Source organism: Pseudophryne corroboree, chromosome 5 (genome assembly GCF_028390025.1).
Source record: "Pseudophryne corroboree isolate aPseCor3 chromosome 5, aPseCor3.hap2, whole genome shotgun sequence".
NCBI classification, from domain to species: Eukaryota; Metazoa; Chordata; class Amphibia; order Anura; family Myobatrachidae; genus Pseudophryne; species Pseudophryne corroboree.
Genome location: NC_086448.1, coordinates 788,335,178 through 788,355,785, shown reverse-complemented (window position 1 = coordinate 788,355,785; position 20,608 = coordinate 788,335,178). Strand labels below are relative to the sequence as shown.

Below are 20,608 nucleotides of genomic sequence, written 5' to 3'. Positions count from 1 at the left end.
CTGCAGAAAGCCGACACGGAAACACAGTCAGCGGATGTTATACGTCTACCATTACATTTTCTTACAGGTGCTTCAGAACTACATATCTCAACCTGTCAGGCTCTGCGTATCAAATATGCTTTGTCTTTAGTTCCCCTTTCCCACATTGTCCCCTTTCATCCCACCCTCTGTTCAAGTGGTGGTCCCCATCCGAGCCTGTTAATTGCTCTTCCCAGCCCGATATCTCGGTTTCTGTCTGACTTAGAGTTTTTTTGTGGGTATAATCCAAAAGCTGGGACTCTCCCTGTTTGGTGGACACTGGCAGCTTGTCTCTACTATGCCCAGATACAGAGATATCAGCCTTCCAGCAGCTGCTCCCTGCTCCAGCTCCACACGTCTGGTATACAGTTTTATAATTTCGTCGGTGGATTGCTCTGGCTCCTGAACTCTGATCCCCAAGTCCCCAGAACCTCCTGAAACGTGGGACTCTTTTCGTATTTTATCCCGTTGAAATCTATTTACAGAAACTGGAGATATCTGCAGTCATGCAATCTGCCCACAGGAAAATTATGAATATTAAGCCCACTCCACTATCCAACCCTCCCCTGTGTATTAAACACCCCCTACCACCCCTGGAAGTCATGTTCCGGGGCCCCTTCATTTAGCCCAATGCCCCCTTCGATAGTTTAGTGTTCTCCCTCCCGCCCCATCTCCTTCCAATCTGTGCAGTAAAGGAGTAATTAGCAGAAATTTCTGCTCCAGGTCCTACAAGCTGAGCGGAAGATAGAACACCCCCTACCGACCACGGGACACCAAAGCTGCCGCTGATAGCAGCCCCCTCCGCTACCGCTGGAGGATGGGTAGGGGCCCCAGTGCACTGCTTTGACCACGGGCCTACACTGCTGTTAAGACGGCCCTGCCCACAAGGAACTCACTCCAGACCCTTCCTCCATCTTTAGCAACCACCACATCTCTATCCCCTTTTCCTCTAATCCACTGGAACGACTTGTACAACCTCCCAGATCATTCTCTATGTGACCCGCTACAATCGGGCTTCCGCACTCTCCACTCTGCCGAAACTGCTCTTACTAAAGTGGCCAACAATGACAGAAGTGTAAATTATTCCTCTTATATTATCATTTATATAGCGCTGATATATTACACTGACTGCCTTACATTATGCCTCTATCTCAGTACCGTATCAGCAATGTTCTGGTTCCTTACATTATGCAATACTTCTCAGCTGCACACACCTCGCTCTATACACTATAAGGTCCCACTGTTATTAGTACGGCAGAGCTGATTAGGCCAAAGGAGAGATCATCTATAGAGTATGTATCTGGCATTTATGCAGATGGAGCAGAACCCGTTCTGTGCATCTCTTCCTCTCTACCAGGACCCTGTAATAACAGACACCAGGACAGGGCAATACTCACTGCATATTCACCACAATGTTGTGCACCTTAATACTCGGCAGGGTGCAGTAGGTGCTGTAGGGGGAAAGACAGATCTTATATAAGCACTGATCCAGCCGGGTACATTGTCACTGCATGTTCAGAAGGAGAACGATAAAAGAGCACCAGTATCATTCAGTAAGGGGCAGATGTATCTTACCTTTTAGAGAGGAGGAGAAGAAGAGGAGGTGTTGTCCATAACAGCCAATCAGCTCTTACCTGTCATTCTGTCTGAAATAAAGTATAGCTAGGATCCAATTGGTTGCTATGGGCAACGCCTCCACTTACCCTGTTTAGAAGGTTTAACATATCTCCCCTAAGGAGTAATGCAGAGAAATGACACGTTCTGTGATAATAGAGAGGACGACGTGAGGAAGGCCCGAGACGTGACATGCCCCGCAGTGACTTCTCAGAGCGCAGGTCTTACCCTGTACTGGAGGTACAATACCGGTGTCGGAACTAACGGCTCCTGCATTGCGTGCATTGTGTAAATGCCTATAATCGGGGGTGGGGGGGGGGGGGGGCAGAGAGAGTGAATGTTGGAGAGGTGGAAAGAGCAGAGCGTTGGGAGGAATGGGAGAGGACAAGATCAGCACCAGTCAGAGCAGAGGGCGGGGCCATGGACAGAGCGCAGGGGGATGCAGAGAGGGGTAAATGTCAGAGATAGCAGAGCAGGGAGGTTGGTAGAAAGAGCAGAGCGTGGGGGGTAATGAAAGAGGACAATATGGGCAGAGGGCGGGGCCATGGACAGAGCAGTGGGGGGAGGGGGGTGCAGAGAGGGGGAAATGTCAGAGATAGCAGAGCAGGGAGGTTGGTGGAAAGAGCAGAGCGTGGGGGGTAATGAAAGAGGACAATATGGGCAGAGGGCGGGGCCATGGACAGAGCAGTGGGGGGAGGGGGGTGCAGAGAGGGGGAAATGTCAGAGATAGAGCAGGGAGGTTGGTGGAAAGAGCAGAGCGTGGGAGGTAATGAAAGAGGACAATATGGGCAGAGGGCGGGGCCATGGACAGAGCAGTGGGGGGAGGGGGGTGCAGAGAGGGGGAAATGTCAGAGGTAGCAGAGCAGGGAGGTTGCTAGAGGGAACTGAGTGTGGGGGGTAATGATTGAGGACAAGATATAGGGTAACAAATCGGAAACTTAACTGTGCACATTTACCTGCCTGATAACGGTCTATAACGACTACAATACTTACTACATATAGTCAAACTCTTTCCCAATTTTGGTCGGCACAGTGTAGTCAATCTGCAATTGAAGGATAAGGAAAGAAAATAGTCAAAAGCAGCGTAAAAGCAGCACAAACCAGACAAAAACACAAGATGTTACACAACTTACTTGTTTTGTATCGAGGGGGCCGATTCTAGTGACGTTGTTTAATTTTGACTTCCCAATGACGGTTTTATAGTACTGTACTTGTCCGGTGATGTTTTCCACTTCTATAGGGTAGAAGTTGTTATTGGTGATGTTCAGCGTGTTCTGAGGGAAATAAAAACGCAATTCAACAAATGAGCTCCATTGTGAAGAAAAGGGTACACACATAACTAGCGATTGTGCATTTATACTTGACCAATGCTGAATACGCCTCACCGTGATGTTCAGAAACACAGAGGGGCCATGTTCATCGTAAGTTACGACAACAGCCTTAATACCAACGTACTCAACATCAACGGAACGCGGGAAGAAGAAAAACAACGCCAGCCCGGACAGCAGCAAGCAAACGCTGACCGAAACCATGACGTACAGCTTTCTGCAACACAAGGAAATAAAGTTACATTAAGTTCAGTCCATTGATTAGAGAAACATCAGAACTTACAGAGACCAAAATTCCATCTGGTGGTTCCTGTAACAATCCCCAAGAAACATGTTAGACATATTGGTAAGGCCACAAATAGTACCAAGCTCATGCTAATAAAATAAAATGTAATACATTTTTTTTAAAAAAATCCTATTTTATTTTTATATTAGAACTTAAAATTCAAACTGTAAGTACTACTGCGTTCAAAGTTTGTCATTCACATTCCAGGTTCACAATTCAAAACCGCTGAAATGTATTTATTTAAGCTTGAACTCTGTTCATTTATAGCCTGATTTATTTTATTTTTTCATTTTAACAGATTTGAAATTCAAGAAATACTGGTGAATCTTCAAATTTTTGAACAAATTTGCTGAACTGTTGCGACAAAGGATATGTGGTTGATTTGAGTATCTCTAGTGTCTACACTGTCGTCTTCAAGTGAAACTATTTTATACAATTATTTATGGATACATTGCATCAGAGTCATTTATACATTGTTTTATCCATCTCTGATCCGTGCGGCTGCTCATCAAGATTAGATGGGAGATATGAAAGAGAAAACCTGTATAAACCATGAGCAGGATTTTGTGGGACACTGGACCATGGGATTGCAGGTAGGGGCTGGAGTTTGGCACTTGAACTACTGTAACTTTAATTCTAAGCTCCTCCCCCTACACCACCATAATGCCAGTACTTCTTTAGTTGAGTCCGGTAAGGAGTAGCAGTTACCCAGTGAAACTTTTAGAACAATCAAACAAACCAGTAGGGAAAAAACAGTCAAGAACCTAAACCTAGCATGACTGAGGGTGAGGGAAGGAACGCAGTGTGTCCCACAGCCTGCTTCAGAGAAAAGGATTACACAGTAAGTGACCAAAAATTCTATTTCAGCAAGGCTGGTGGGACACTGGACCATGGGATGTTCAACGGCCACCCCCAGGCTGCCTGACTGGACAACTGTATGCCCAAAAACCTGAAAATGGTAAAAAATTAGCATACGTGTGAACAAAGTGATGTAGTTGCACAACAGACCTGTTCCACTAAAGTCCCCTGCGCGCTGCCCAGGAGGTCGCCACCACCCTAGTGAGATGCACTGACACCTGATCTGGTGCCGGTCACTCTGCACTAGTATAGGTACCAGAAATGACCGAGCAAATCCAACACACAATGGTCTGCTTTGTAGCTGGCCCACCGCGCATATGTGCATTGTAAAGAAGAAGAACTTAATCTGTGTGGCAGACTGAAGAAGTTCTATCCAATTAAATCTGCAGAGCTCGGACAATATCTACCAAAGCTAAATCATCCCAGTCCCAGGAAATTGATGAAGGAGTAAAAATAAGATTTTAAACCTACCGGTAAATCTTTTTCTCGTAGTCCGTAGAGGATGCTGGGGACTCCGTAAGGACCATGGGGAATAGACGGGCTCCGCAGGAGACATGGGCACTTTAAGAAAGCTTTGGATTCTGGGTGTGCACTGGCTCCTCCCTCTATGCCCCTCCTCCAGACCTCAGTTAGAGAAACTGTGCCCAGAGGAGACGGACAGCACGAGGAAAGGATTTTAGTTAATCCAAGGGCAAGATTCATACCAGCCACACCAATCACACCGTATAACTTGTGATAAACTATCTAGTTAACAGTATGAAAAAACAACATAGCATCGGTCCAAAACCGATGAAACTATAACATAACCCTTATGTAAGCGAGAACTATATACAAGTCTTGCAGAAATACTCCGCACTTGGGACGGGCGCCCAGCATCCTCTACGGACTACAAGAAAAAGATTTACCAGTAGGTTTAAAATCTTATTTTCTCTTACGTCCTAGAGGATGCTGGGGACTCCGTAAGGACCATGGGGATTATAAGAAAGCTCCCAAACGGGCGGGAGAGTGCGGATGACTCTGCAGCACCGATTGAGCAAACAGGAGGTCCTTCTCAGCCAGGGTATCAAACTTATAGAACTTTGCAAAGGTGTTTGACCCCGACCAAGTAGGAGCTCGGCACAGCTGTAGTGCCGAGACCCCTCGGGCAGCCGCCCAAGAAGAGCCCACCTTCCTAGTGGACTGGGCCTTAACCAATTTTGGTAACGGCAATCCTGCCGTAGAATGCGCCTGCTGAATCGTGTTACAGATCCAGTGAGCAATAGTCTGCTTTGAAGCGGGAGCGCTAACCTTGTTGGCTGCATACAGGACAAACAGTGCTTCTGTCTTCCTGACTCTAGCCGTTCTGGCCACGTAAATTTTCAAAGCCCTGACCACATCAAGGGACTCGGAATCCTCCAAGTCACGCGTAGCCACAGACAATAGGTTGGTTCATATGAAAAGATGAGACCACTTTAGGTAGGGATTGAGGACGGGTCCGCAATTCCGCCCTATCCATATGGAAAACCAGATAGGGGCTTTTATGTGATAAAGCCGCTAATTCCGAAACTCGCCTAGCCGAAGCCAAGGCTAACAACATGACCACCTTCCAAGTGAGATATTTCAACTCCACCGTTTTAAGTGGTACAAACCAATGTGACTTAAGGAAACTTAACACCACGTTAAGGTCCCAAGGCGCCACCGGAGGTACAAAAGGAGGCTGAATATGCAGTACTCCCTTCACAAACGTCTGTACTTCTGGGAGAGAGGCCAATTCCTTTTGAAAGAAAATGGATAAGGCCGAAATCTGAACCTTAATAGATCCTAATTTTAGGCCCAAATTCACTCCAGTTTGTAGGAAGTGAAGAAAACGGCCCAGATGGAATTCTTCCGTAGGAGCATTCCTGGACTCACACCAAGAAACATATTTTCGCCATATTCGGTGATAATGTTTCGATGTCACGTCCTTCCTAGCCTTTATTAACGTAGGAATGACCTCATCCGGAATAGCTTTTTTTGCTAGGATCCGGCATTCAACCGCCATGCCGTCAAACGCAGCGGCGGTAAGTCTTGGAACAGACAGGGCCCCTGTTGCAACAGGTCCTGTCTTAGAGGAAGAGGCCACGGATCTTCTGTGAGCATCTTCTGCAGATCCGGATACCAGGTCCTTCGTGGCCAATCTGGAACAATGAGGATTGTTCTCACTCCTCTTTTTCTTATTATTCTCAACACCTTGGGTATGAGAGAAAGAGGAGGAAATACATAGACCGACCAGAACACCCACGGTGTCACTAGGGCATCCACAGCTACCGCCTGAGGGTCTCTTGACCTGGCGCAATACCTTTGTAGCTTTTTGTTGAGACGGGACACCATCATGTCTATTTGGGGCAGTCCCCACTGACTTGCAATCTGCGTGAAGACTTCCTGATGAAGTCCCCACTCTCCCGGATGTAGGTCGTGTCTGCTGAGGAAGACTGCTTCCCAGTTGTCCACTCCCGGAATGAACACTGCTGACAGTGCGCTTACATGATTCTCCGCCCAGCGAAGAATTCTGGTGGCTTCCGCCATCGCCACTCTGCTCCTTGTGCCGCCTTGGCGGTTTACATGAGCTACTGCGGTGACGTTGTCTGACTGGATCAGAACTGGTTGGTCGCGAAGTAATGCCTCCGCTTGACGTAGGGCGTTGTATATGGCCCTCAGTTCCAGGATGTTGATGTGGAGACAAGTCTCCTGACTTGACCAAAGACCTTGGAAATTTCTTCCCTGTGTGACTGCTCCCCAACCTCGGAGGCTCGCGTCCGTGGTCACCAGGATCCAGTCCTGAATGCCGAACCTGCGGCCCTCTAGGAGGTGAGCACTCTGCAGCCATCACAGGAGAGATACCCTGGCCCTGGGGGACAGGGTGATCCGCTGATGAATTGTAAATGTGACCCGGACCACTTGTCCAGTAGGTCCCATTGGAAAGTCCTCGCATGGAATCTGCCGAAGGGAATGGCTTCGTATGATGCCACCATCTTTCCCAAGACTCGAGTGCAGTGATGCACTGACACCTGTTTTGGCTTCAATAAGCTCTTGACCAGAGTCATGAGTTCTTGAGCTTTTTTTGTCGGAAGAAAAACCCTTTTCTGGTCTGTGTCCAGAATCATGCCCAAGAAGGTCAAACGAGACGTAGGATTCAGCTGCGACTTTGGAATATTGAGAATCCAGCCGTGTTGCTGTAACACCTTCAGTGAAAGTGATACGCTGTTCAGCAACTTCTCCCGTGAACTCGCTTTTATGAGGAGATCGTCCAAGTATGGGATAATTGTGACACCCTGCTTGCGCAGGAGCACCATAATTTCAGCCATTACCTTGGTGAAAATCCTCGGGGCCGTGGAAAGCCCAAACGGCAACGTCTGAAATTGGTAATGACAATCCTGTACCGCAAATCTCAGGTACGCCTGATGAGGAGGATATATAGGAACATGCAGGTATGCATCCTTTATGTCCAGAGATACCATAAAATCTCCTCCTTCCAGGCTGGCGATGACCGCTCTGAGTGATTCCATTTTGAACTTGAACCGTTTTAAGTAAAGGTTCAGGGATTTTAAATTCAAAATGGGTCTGACCGAACCGTCCGGTTTCGGGACCACAAACAGAGTTGAGTAGTATCCCTTCCCTCTTTGAAGCAGGGGAACCTCGACTACCACTTGTTGAAGACACAATTTGTGAATCGCATGTAACACTATCTCCCTTTCTAGGGGAGAAGTCGGTAGCGCCGATTTGAAAAACCGGCGAGGGGGCACCTCTTCGAATTCCAGCTTGTATCCCTGAGAAACAATTTCTATTGCCCAGGGATCCACCTGTGAGTGAACCCAGATGTGGCTGAAAAGTGGAAGACGTGCCCCCACTGGAGCGGAACTCCCTCAGGGGAGCCCCAGCGTCATGCGGTGGATTTTGCAGAGGCCGGGGAGGACTTCTGTTCCTGGGAACTAGCTGTGTTGTGCAGCTTTTTCCCTCTGCCCTTACCTCTGGCAAGAAATGACGATCCACGTACTCTTTTGCTTTTATTTGAACGAAAGGACTGCATTTGATAATGAGGCGCTTTCTTAGGTTGTTAGGGAACATAAGGCAAAAAATTCAATTTACCTGCCGTAGCTGTGGAGACGAGGTCCAAGAGGCCTTCTCCAAATAATTCCTCACCCTTGTAAGGTAAAAACTCCATATGCCTCTTTGAGTCGGCATCACCTGTCCACTGTCGGGTCCATAAGACTCACCTAGCAGAAATAGACATAGCGTTTATTCTGGAACCCAGTAAACTAATGTCTCTTTGAGCATCTCTCATATATAAGACAGCATCTTTTATATGCCCTAGGGTCATTAAAATGGTATCCTTATCTAGGGTCTCAATTTCCGCTGATAAGGAATCTGTCCATGTTGCTACAGCACTACAAAGCCAGGCCGACGAAATTGCCGGTCTGAGTATCGTACCAGAATGTGTGTAAATGGACTTCAAGGTAACCTCCTGCTTGCGGTCAGCAGGATCCTTGAGGGTAGCCGTATCTTGGGATGGCAGCGCTATCTTTTTTGATAAGCGTGTCAATGCTTTGTCTACCCTAGGGGAGGATTCCCACCGTATTCTGTCCCTTGGCGGGAAAGGATACGCCATAAGAATCCTTTTGGGAATCTGCAGTTTTTTGTCTGGAGTTTCCCAAGCTTTTTTGCATAATTCGTTCAGCTCATGTGAGGATGGAAAGGTGACCTCAGGCTTCTTTCCTTTATACATGTGAACCCTCGTGTCAGGGACAGGGGGTTCCTCTGTGATATGCAAAACATCTTTTATTGCAATAATCATATATCGAATACATTTAGCCACTTTTGGCTGCAATTTTGCATCATCGTAGTCGACACTGGAGTCTGAATCCGTGTCGGTATCTGTGTCAACTATTTGGGATAGTGTGCGCTTCTGAGACCCCGAAGGTCCCGGCGACATTGGGACAGACATGGTTTGACTCCCTGACTGTTCCCTAGCCTCAGCTTTGTCTAATCTTTTGTGCAATAAATTTACATTAGCACTTAAGACATTCCACATATCCATCCAGTCAGGTGTCGGCGCTGCCGACGGAGACCTTACATTCATACACTCCCCCTCCTCCTTAGGTGAGCCTTCAACCTCAGACATGTTGACACACGCGTACCGACACACCACACACACACAGGGAAGCTCTTTTCTGAAGACAGGTTCCCCACCAGGTCCTTTGGAGAGACAGAGAGAGAGTATGCCAGCACACACCCCAGCGCTATATGACCCAGAAAAAAACACAGAATGTTTACCCAGTAGCGCCTTTATGTATGTATATGCGCCAATTATGTGCCCCCCCCCCTCTTGAAAACCCTCTGTCACCGTGAGTAAGCAGGGGAGAGTCCGGGGAGCTTCCTCTCAGCGCTGTGCTGTGGAGAAAATGGCGCTGGTGAGTACTGAGGGAGAAGCCCCTCCCCCTCGGCGGCAGCCTTCTGTTCCGCTCAAAATTCTTAAAAACATGGCAGGGGCTCTTTATATACATGTACAGTGCCCAGCTGTACATGTATATATGTACTTTTGCCACAGGAGAAGTTTATATTGCTGCCCAGGGCGCCCCCCCTGCGCCCTGCACCCTTACAGTGACAGATGTGTGCGAGGTGAATGGGAGCAATGGCGCACAGCTTCACTGCTGTGCATTACCTCTATGAAGATCAAGATGTCTTCTGCCGCCTCTGAAGTCTTCTTTTCTTCTCATACTCACCCGGCTTCTATCTTCCGGCTCTGCGTGGAGGACTGCGGCGCGGCTCTGGGACGGACGGCGAGGGTGAGACCTGCGTACCAATCCCTCTGGAGCTAATGGTGTCCAGTAGCCTAAGAAACAGAGCCTTGAAACTCAGAGAAGTAGGTCTGTTTCTCTCTCCTCAGTCCCTCGATGCAGGGAGTCTGTTGCCAGCAGGCTCCCTGAAAATAAAAAACCTAACTAAAATACTTTCCGACAGGAAACTCAGGAGAGCTCCCTGAAAGCACCCAGTCTCTACTGGGCACAGTATCAAACTGAGGTCTGGAGGAGGGGCATAGAGGGAGGAGCCAGTGCACACCCAGAGCCAAAGTCTTTCTTAAAGTGCCCATGTCTCCTGCGGAGCCCGTCTATCCCCATGGTCCTTACGGAGTCCTCAGCATCCTCTAGGACATAAGAGAAAACTTGTTTCCAAGTAACAAACTGTAGAGCCACTGAATGTAAAGGCTCAAATGGAGCCTGATTGAGAGTTGATAGCATCGTGGGATCTCAGTCTGATCCTATCGGTGGACGAAAAGGTGGTTGAATATGCAGCACACCCTATAAAAAGGTTCAGAACTCAGGAAGTAGCGCCAAACGTCGTTGGAAATACATTGACAGGACCAAAATCGAGTACTTTCAAAGAACAAAGTTTTAGACCGAAGGAAGACCAAAACCCAAGAGAGGCAAAACTTGGATGAACCCTTCTCTGTTCACACCACAAGATGTACAGTTTCAATACCATGCGGTAATTCCGCAATGAAAATGGGCTCGCAGCATAGTACGGACTACTCAGGGAGGAAACCCTTTAGCTGTCAAAAGCTCGGTTTCAAAAGCAAGGATGTTAAGGCCAACCAAGGAAGGTCCTCGTGTAGAAATGGACCTTGTGTAGCAGGTCTGTACAAAGTGGAAGATGCCACCTGGGACCTGCTGACCTTTTGAGAATGTCAGCGTACTACGACTTGCGAGGCTAGTCTGGAGCCACTAGGATTACCGGTCACTCGTTGATAGATAGATGAAAGTCCCATGGATCTGTCATGCAAAAACTAGTGGGTCCCTGGATCTCGCACAAAACTATGGAACCTTGAAGTTGTGTCAAGAGGCCATGAGATGCACCTGTGGAAGGCCCCACTTCTGAACTAACTATTGGATTGAGAAACCACTCCCCCAGGTGAAACATGTTTCTGTTGAGATAGTCTGCTTCCCAATTTCCACTCCCGGAATGAACATCGCAGATAACACTGAATCAAAAGGTCTCCACCCAGGAGAGTATTCGAGCCGCCTCTGCCATCGATGCCGCGCTCTTCTTGTCTCCTTGACAATGTACTGTACACATGCCACTAACGTGGCGTTGTCTGACTGAGTACGAACTGGCCGGCCAGGATGGACTGTGCTTTCACGAGAACCAGACAGATGGCTCGAGCACATTGATCGACAGAACTGCTGGTGACCAGAGGCCCTGAGGCCGAAGATAAATGTTATGGCACCCCAGCCTAGAGACTTGCATCCGTGGTCAAAAATAAGAATTTACTTACCGATAATTCTATTTCTCGTAGTCCGTAGTGGATGCTGGGGACTCCGTCAGGACCATGGGGTTTAGCGGCTCCGCAGGAGACAGGGCACAATAATAAAAGCTTTAGGATCAGGTGGTGTGCACTGGCTCCTCCCCCTATGACCCTCCTCCAAGCCTCAGTTAGGATACTGTGCCCGGACGAGCGTGCATAATAAGGAAGGATATTGAATCCCGGGTAAGACTCATACCAGCCACACCAATCACACCGTACAACCTGTGATCTGAACCCAGTTAACAGTATGATAACAACGAAGGAGCCTCTGAAAAGATGGCTCACAACAAGAATAACCCGATTTTTGTAACAATAACTATGTAGAAGTATTGCAGACAATCCGCACTTGGGATGGGCGCCCAGCATCCACTACGGACTACGAGAAATAGAATTATCGGTAAGTAAATTCTTATTTTCTCTAACGTCCTAAGTGGATGCTGGGGACTCCGTCAGGACCATGGGGATTATACCAAAGCTCCCAAACGGGCGGGAGAGTGCGGATGACTCTGCAGCACCGAATGAGAGAACTCCAGGTCCTCCTCAGTCAGGGTGTGCCCCTGACCAAGTAGCAGCTCGGCAAAGTTGTAAAGCCGAGACCCCTCGGGCAGCCGCCCAAGATGAGCCCACTTCCTTGTGGAATGGGCTTTTACTGATTTTGGCTGTGGCAAGCCTGCCACAGAATGTGCAAGCTGAATTGTACTACAAATCCAGCGAGCAATCGTCTGCTTAGAAGCAGGAACACCCATCTTGTTGGGTGCCTACAGGCTAAACAGCGAGTCAGATTTTCTGACTCCAGTCGTCCTGGAAACATATATTTTCAGGGCCCTGACAACGTCAAGTAACTTGGAGTCCTCCAAGTCCCTAGTAGCCGCAGGTACCACAATAGGTTGGTTCATGTGAAAAACAGAAAACACCTTAAGGAGAAATTGAGGACGAGTCCTCAATTCTGCCCTGTCAGAATGAAAAATTAAGTAAGGGCTTTTATATGATAAAGCCGCCCATTCTGACACACGCCTGGCTGAAGCCAGGGCTAATAGAATCTTCACCTTCCATGTGAAATATTTTAATTCCACAGTGGTGAGTGGATCACCAATGTGACTTTAGGAAACTCAAAACAACATTGAGATCCCAAGGTGCCACTGGGGGCACAAAAGGAGGCTGTATATGCAGTAGCCCTTTTACAAACGTCTGAACTTCAGGCACTGAAGCCAGTTCTTTCTGGAAGAAATTTGACAGGGTCGAAATTTGAACCTTAATGGACCCTAATTTTAGGCCCATAGACAGTCCTGTTTTCAGGAAATGTAGGAAACGACCCAGTTGGAATTCCTCTGTAGGGACCTTCTTGGCCTCACACCACGCAACATATTTTCGCCAAATGCGGTGAAAATGTTTTGCGGTTACATCCTTCCTGGCTTCGACCAGGGTAGGGATGACTTCATCTGGAATGCCCTTTCAGGATCCGGCGTTCAACTGCCATGCCGTCAAACGCAGCCGCAGTAAGTCTTGGAACAGACAAGGCCCCTGCTGGAGCAGGTCCTTTCTTAAAGGTAGAGGCCACGGTTCTTCCGTGAGCATCTCTTGAAGTTCCGGGTACCAAGTCCTTCTTGACCCATCCGGAACCACGAGTATCGTTCTTACTCCTCTCCTTCTTATGATTCTCAGTACTTTTGGTATGAGATGCATAGGAGGGAACACATACCCTGACTGGTACACGCACAGTGTTACCAGAGCGTCCACCGCTATTGCCTGAGGGTCCCTTGACCTGGCGCAATATTTGTCTAGTTTTTTGTTCAGGCGGGACGCCATCATGTCCACCTTTGGTTTTTCCCAACGGTTTACAATCATGTGGAAGACTTCCCGCTGAAGTCCCCACTCTCCCGGGTGGAGGTTATGCCTGCTGAGGAAGTTTGCTTCCCAGTTTTCCACTCCCGGAATTAACACTGCTGAGAGTGTTATCACATGATTTTTCGCCCAGCGAAGAATCCTTGCAGTTTCTGCCATTTCCCTCCTGCTTCATGTGCCGCCCTGTCTGTTTACGTGGGCGACTGCCGTGATGTTGTCCCACTGGATCAATACCGGCTGACCTTGAAGCAGAGGTCTTGCTAAGCTTAGAGCCTTGTAAATTGCCCTTAGCTCCAGTATATTTATGTGGAGAGAAGTCTCCAGACTTGATCACACTCCCTGGAAATTTTTTCCTTGTGTGACTGCTCCCCAGCCACTCAGGCTGGCATCCGTGGTCACCAGGACCCAGTCCTGAATGTCGAATCTGCGGCCCTTTCATAGATGAGCACTCTGCAGCCACCGCAGAAGAAAACACCCTTGTCCTTGGAGACAGGGTTGTCCGCTGATGCATCTGAAGATGCGATCCGGACCATTTTCCCAGCAGATTCCACTGAAAGGTTCTTGCGTGAAATCTACCGAATGGGATCGCTTTGTAAGAAACCACCATTTTTCACAGGACCCTTGTGCAATGATGCACTGATACTTTTCCTGGTTTTAGGAGGTTCCTGACTAGCTCGGATAACTCCCTGGTCTTCTTCTCCGGGAGAAAACATCCTTTTCTGGACTGTGTCCAGAATCATTCCTAGGAACATTAGACGTGTCGTCGGAAAAAGCTGCGATTTTGGAATATTTAGAATCCACTCGTGCTGTCGTAGAACTACTTGAGATAGTGCTACTCCGACCGCCAACTGTTCTCTGGACCTTGCCCTTATCAGGAAAGCGTCCATATTTCTTTTAGGAAGAATCATCATTTCGGCCATTACCATGGTAAAGACCCGGGGTGCCGTGGACAATCCAAACGGCAGCGTCTGAACTGATAGTGACAGTTCTGTACCACGAACCTGAGATACCCTTGGTGAGAAGGGCAAAATTTGGACATGTAGGTAAGCGTCCCTGATATCCAGTGACACCATATCGTCCTGGTTCGCTATCACTGCTCTGAGTGACTCCATCTTGATTTGAACCCTTGTATGTAATTGTTCAAATCTTTTAGATCTCACCGAGCCATTTGGCTTCAGTACCACAATATAGTGTGGAATAATACCCCTTCCCTTGTTGTAGGAGGGGTACTTTGATTATCACCTGCTGGGAATACAGCCTGTGAATTTTTTTCCAATACTGCCTCCCTGTCGGAGGGAGACGTTGGTAAAGCAGACTTCAGGAACTTGTGAGGGGAAGACGTCTCGAATTTCCAATGTACACCTGGGATACTACGTGTAGGATCCAGGAGTCCACTTGCGAGTGAGCCCACTGCGTGCTGAAACTCTTGAGATGACCCCCCACCGCACCTGAGTCCGCTTGTATGGCCCCAGCGTCATGCTGCGGACTTGGCAGAAGCTGTGGAGGACTTCTGTTCCTGGGAATGGGCTGCCTGCTGCAGTCTTCTTCCCTTTCCTCTAACCCTGGGCAGATATGACTGGCCTTTTGCCCGCCTGCCTTTATGGGTACGAAAGGACTGAGACTGAAAAGACTGTGTCCTTTTCTGCTGAGATGTGACTTGGGGTAACAAAAGTGGATTTTCCAGCTGTTGCCATGGCCACCAGGTCCGATGGACCGCCCCTTTATACGGCAATACTTCCATGTGCCGTCTGGAATCTGCATCACCTGACCACTGTCGTGTCTATAAACATCGTCTGGCAGATATGGACATCACATCTACTCTTGATGCCAGAATGCAAATATCCCTCTGCGCATCTCGCATATATAGAAATGCATCCTTAAAATGCTCTATAGTCAATAAAATATTGTTCCTGTCAAGGGTATCAATATTTTCAGTCAGGAAATCCGACCAAGCCCCCCCAGCGCTGCACATCCAGGCTGAGGCGATTGCTGGTCGTAGTATAACACCAGTATGTGTGTATATACTTTTTAGGATATTTTTCAGCTTCCTATCAGCTGGCTCTTTGAGGGCGGCCGTATCTGGAGACGGTAACGCCACTTGTTTTTATAAGCGTGTGAGCGCCTTATCCACCCTAAGGTGTGTTTCCCAACTCGCCCTCACTTCTGGCGGGAAAAGGTATACCGCCAATAATTTTCTATCGGAGGAAACCCACGTATCATCACACACTTTAATTTATCTGATTCAGGAAAAACTACAAGTAGATTATTCCCACCCTACATAATACCCTTATTTGTGGTACTTGTAGTATCAGAAATATGTAACACCTCCTTCATTGCCCTTAACATGTAACGTGTGGCCCTAAAGGAAAATAAGTTTGTTTCTTCACCGTCGACACTGAAGTCAGTGTCCGTGTCTGTGTCGACCAACTGAGGTAAATGGGCGTTTTTACAAGCCCCTGACGGTGTCTGAGACGCCTGGACAGGTACTAATTTGTTTGCCGGCCGTCTCATGTCGTCACCCGACCTTGCATCGTGTTGACATTATCACGTAATTCCTAAATAAGCCATCCATTCCGGTGTCGACTCCCTAGAGAGTGACATCACCAATACAGGCAATTTGCTCCGCCTCCTCACCAACATCGTCCTCCTACATGTCGACACACACGTACCGACACACAGCACACACACAGGGAATGCTCTGATAGAGGACAGGACCCCACTAGCCCTTTGGGGAGACAGAGGGAGAGTTTGCCAGCACACACCAAAAACGCTATAATTATACAGGGACAACCCCTTATACAAGCGTTTTCCCTTATAGCATTTTCACATATGTAATCATATCGCCAAATAAGTGCCCCCCCTCTCTGTTTTAACCCTGTTTCTGTAGTGCAGTGCAGGGGAGAGCCTGGGAGCCTTCCTCACAGCAGAGCTGAGCAGGAAAATGGCGCCGTGTGCTGAGGAGAATAGGCCCCGCCCCCTAAAACGGCGGGCTCTTCTCCCGGAGTTTGTGAGATCTGGCAGGGGTTAAATACATCCATATAGCCTCAAGGGCTATATGTGATGTATTTTAGCCATAAAAAAGGTATAATACATTGCTGCCCAGGGCGCCCCCCCCCAGCGCCCTGCACCCTCAGTGACCGCTGGTATGAAGTGTGCTGACAACAATGGCGCACAGCTGCAGTGCTGTGCGCTACCTTATGAAGACTGAAAGTCTTCTGCCGCCTGTTTCTGGACCTCTTCAACTTCGGCATCTGCAAGGGGGGTCGGCGGCACGGCTCTGGGACGAACCCCAGGGTGAGACCTGTGTTCCGACTCCCTCTGGAGCTAATGGTGTCCAGTAGCCTAAGAAGCAAATCCATCCTGCACGCAGGTGAGTTTACTTCTCTCCCCTAAGTCCCTCGTAGCAGTGAGCCTGTTGCCAGCAGGACTCACTGAAAATAAAAAACCTAACTTAAACTTTTATTCTAAGCAGCTCAGGAGAGCCACCTAGATTGCACCCTTCTCGGCCGGGCACAAAGATCTAACTGGGGCTTGGAGGAGGGTCATAGGGGGAGGAGCCAGTGCACACCACCTGATCCTAAAGCTTTTATTATTGTGCCCTGTCTCCTGCGGAGCCGCTAAACCCCATGGTCCTGACGGAGTCCCCAGCATCCACTTAGGACGTTAGAGAAATTACCCAATTTTGGAGTGACCAAGGATTGTCCTTGGAAATGATCGGAAACTGGCCACCACTGTAAACTGACGAGTTCTGTTGGACAGAACGAGAAACCAAGGTGAGAGCCTGGTATTCCCGTGAATGGAAAATTGGCATACTAAATGATCTCAAAGGTGGAGACCATCATTCTCAACAGCTTCATGCACAACAATCAAGTTCTGCAGGGTCTGTGCTGTGGACTCAGGCAAGAAAACTCGCTGGAGAGAGGTGTCAAAGACCACCCCCAGAAACTGAAGACTTTTCCAAATTCAATATCAACGGTGATCCCAAAATATTTGAACCATGCGATCTAGGTGCTGTTGGAACTTCAAAGCTTTCACAAACAGATCATCCAAATAAGTTATGACCGTGGTACCTCCTTTGTGCAATAAGCTCGTCACCACAGACATCATCTTGATGACTGGCTCAGACACTGCTATTCTGGAAGGTATGGCCTGGAATTGGTAGTGACTGCAAGACAAAGCCCCCAATTCGCCGAGCTGAGGCAATAGCCATAAGGAAGACCTACAGTAAGGGCTGCAGAGCAGCCCCTAAAACACACTCTGCTCCGGGTGCAACCTAAAGAAGACTTGTCATAATGGGGTTGCAGGGGGGAGGAGCATAGAATTAAAGTTACAGTTCAAGTGCCTAGCTCTAGCCGAACCTGCAATCCCATAGTCCAGTGTCCCACCAGCCTTGCTCAAAAAGAAATATTTTTTTTTTTTTTTTTACCACATTCATGCTCATGCTGCTACAGCTGCTTGTGAGATTTCCTGAAAATAGATTTACTTATAGGGAAATACAATACAAATTAAAGGATGCTAGAAAACATTAAGTGCAGAGGTTCATCGGCTGTCAGCCACAAAAACTTCTAGTAGTGACACCAATAAAAATGGAGGGGGCCTGACTCGCTGGAGCAAAACTTTTGTTCTTGATATTTTAGTCTTCAACTCGGCTACAATTTACTTACGTTCGCCTGGGACGAAGTCTTTGATCACTGTACGGAATCAGAGCCACGAGCTGATTTTCACGGCCTGTAACAAGAAAATAAATGACAAGAGACTTTTTTTGAAAATGAAAACATGATCAAAGCAGCTATGGATTATGTATGGTCAGTGTGACAGCGGATTACAGAATGCAGCATGTACATAGGAAAACATCCAACTCCAAAGACAGATACAATTTGCCTTTTTAACCAGACAAAGGTAGAAGGATATCTGTTCTTTACCTCATATGTGATGAAGATGACATGGATGGTGGAGACAAGTGCTTACAAAAGACCGCTCAGTTCCACCAGTGCAGAACCGCTCAGCGCCTCAAACATCTCAGGGAATCTCGTGAATCATTTTGTTGCACTTTTTTTTTTTTTTTTTACCATTAACTGAATGACGACCTCTTCCAACCCTAGATGTTCCCCACACTGACAGCAGGAATTGGCAACCATGGATTTAAAGGTCCGGCTGCTCCTAGGCACAACACTGTGCTCAGAGACCTCTCTCCTCACCTCACTGGCATCAAGATAGCAGGTTGTGTGATGGTCTGCAAGTGGCTGACTGTGTTACTGGAAGACTATAGCTTACAGATGGATATCTCTTTAACGGAAGCCCATAAGTCACTACATACGTGGAGAATGTTTCTGTAACATTATTTGATCTCTGGGATAAATAACAATGGAATGAGGGAATCTGGACTTGCCAAACAGCTTCTGGTCAGCATTTATCACGTGATATTTTTATTTTACAGATTTTTAACCCTTTGGGCGTTACGCACTGTGTAAGTCAAGTAGCGCATAATGAGCCACTTGTTACAAAGCAGCGTGACCAATCAGGAAGCAGAGAAGAAATGACTGCTATGCATTAGGAGGCCAGAAAAAATAAGAATTTACTTACCGATAATTCTATTTCTCATAGTCCGTAGTGGATGCTGGGGACTCCGAAAGGACCATGGGGAATAGCGGCTCCGCAGGAGACTGGGCACAAAAGTAAAAAGCTTTAGGACTACCTGGTGTGCACTGGCTCCTCCCCCTATGACCCTCCTCCAAGCCTCAGTTAGGACACTGTGCCCGGACGAGCGTACACAATAAGGAAGGATTTTGAATCCCGGGTAAGACTCATACCAGCCACACCAATCACACCGTACAACTTGTGATCTGAACCCAGTTAACAGCATGATAACAGAAGGAGCCTCTGAAAAGATGGCTCACAACAACAATAACCCGATTTTTGTAACAATAACTATGTACAAGTAATGCAGACAATCCGCACTTGGGATGGGCGCCCAACATCCACTACGGACTATGAGAAATAGAATTATCGGTAAGTAAATTCTTATTTTCTCTAACGTCCTAGTGGATGCTGGGGACTCCGAAAGGACCATGGGGATTATACCAAAGCTCCCAAACGGGCGGGAGAGTGCGGATGACTCTGCAGCACCGAATGAGAGAACTCCAGGTCCTCCTCAGCCAGGGTATCAAATTTGTAGAATTTAGCAAACGTGTTTGCCCCTGACCAAGTAGCTGCTCGGCAAAGTTGTAAAGCCGAGACCCCTCAGGCAGCCGCCCAAGATGAGCCCACTTTCCGTGTGGAATGGGCTTTTACAGATTTTGGCTGTGGCAGGCCTGCCACAGAATGTGCAAGCTGAATTGTACTACAAATCCAACGAGCAATCGTCTGCTTAGAAGCAGGAGCACCCAGCTTGTTGGGTGCATACAGGATAAACAGCGAATCAGATTTTCTGACTCCAGCCGTCCTGGAAACATATATTTTCAGGGCCCTGACTACGTCCAGTAACTTGGAATCCTCCAAGTCCCTAGTAGCCGCAGGCACCACAATAGGCTGGTTTAAGTGAAATGCTGAAACCACCTTAGGGAGAAATTGAGGACGAGTCCTCAATTCTGCCCTGTCCGTATGAAAAATTAGGTAAGGGCTTTTATAGGATAAAGCCGCCAATTCTGAGACACGCCTGGCTGAAGCCAGGGCTAACAGCATTACCACTTTCCATGTGAGATATTTTAAGTCCACAGTGATGAGGAATCCCAAAACTACATTGAGATCCCAAGGTGCCACTGGAGGCACAAAAGGAGGCTGTATATGCAGTACTCCCTTGACAAACGTCTGAACTTCAGGAACAGAAGCTAGTTCTTTTTGGAAGAATATTGACAGGGCCGAAATTTGAACCTTAATGGACCCTAATTTGAGGCCCATAGACAGTCCTGTTTGCAGGAAATGCAGGAATCGACCCAGTTGAAATTCCTCTGTAGGGGCCTTCCTGGCCTCGCACCACGCAACATATTTACGCCAAATACGGTGATAATGTTGTACGGTTACATCCTTCCTGGCTTTGATCAGGGTAGGGATGACTGCATCCGGAATGCCTTTTTCCTTCAGGATCCGGCGTTCAACCGCCATGCCATCAAACGCAGCCGCGGTAAGTCTTGGAACAGACATGGTCCCTGCTGGAGCAGGTCCTTTCTTAGAGGTAGAGGCCACGGGTCTTCCGTGAGCATCTCTTGAATTTCCGGGTACCAAGTCCTTCTTGGCCAATCCGGAGCCACGAGTATAGTCTTTACTCCTCTCCTTCTCATGATTCTCAGTACTTTTGGTATGAGAGGAAGAGGAGGGAACACATATACTGACTGGTACACCCACGGT

At 47.9% G+C, this 20,608-nt stretch overlaps 1 protein-coding gene across 1 annotated transcript in view; it reads right to left on the bottom strand.

The window, feature by feature from the left end:
- Positions 1–20,608, bottom strand: part of TMEM106B (transmembrane protein 106B) — a 33,779-nt gene that overhangs the window by 1,177 nt on the left and 11,994 nt on the right. The window contains exons 3-7 of the mRNA XM_063924406.1: positions 17,929–17,992; positions 3,018–3,177; positions 2,766–2,906; positions 2,626–2,675; positions 1,416–1,469 (exon numbers count right to left, since the gene is read on the bottom strand). Of these exons, the coding sequence (XP_063780476.1) occupies positions 1,416–1,469; positions 2,626–2,675; positions 2,766–2,906; positions 3,018–3,177; positions 17,929–17,992 (469 nt within the window). The remainder of the gene's footprint in view (positions 1–1,415; positions 1,470–2,625; positions 2,676–2,765; positions 2,907–3,017; positions 3,178–17,928; positions 17,993–20,608) is intronic.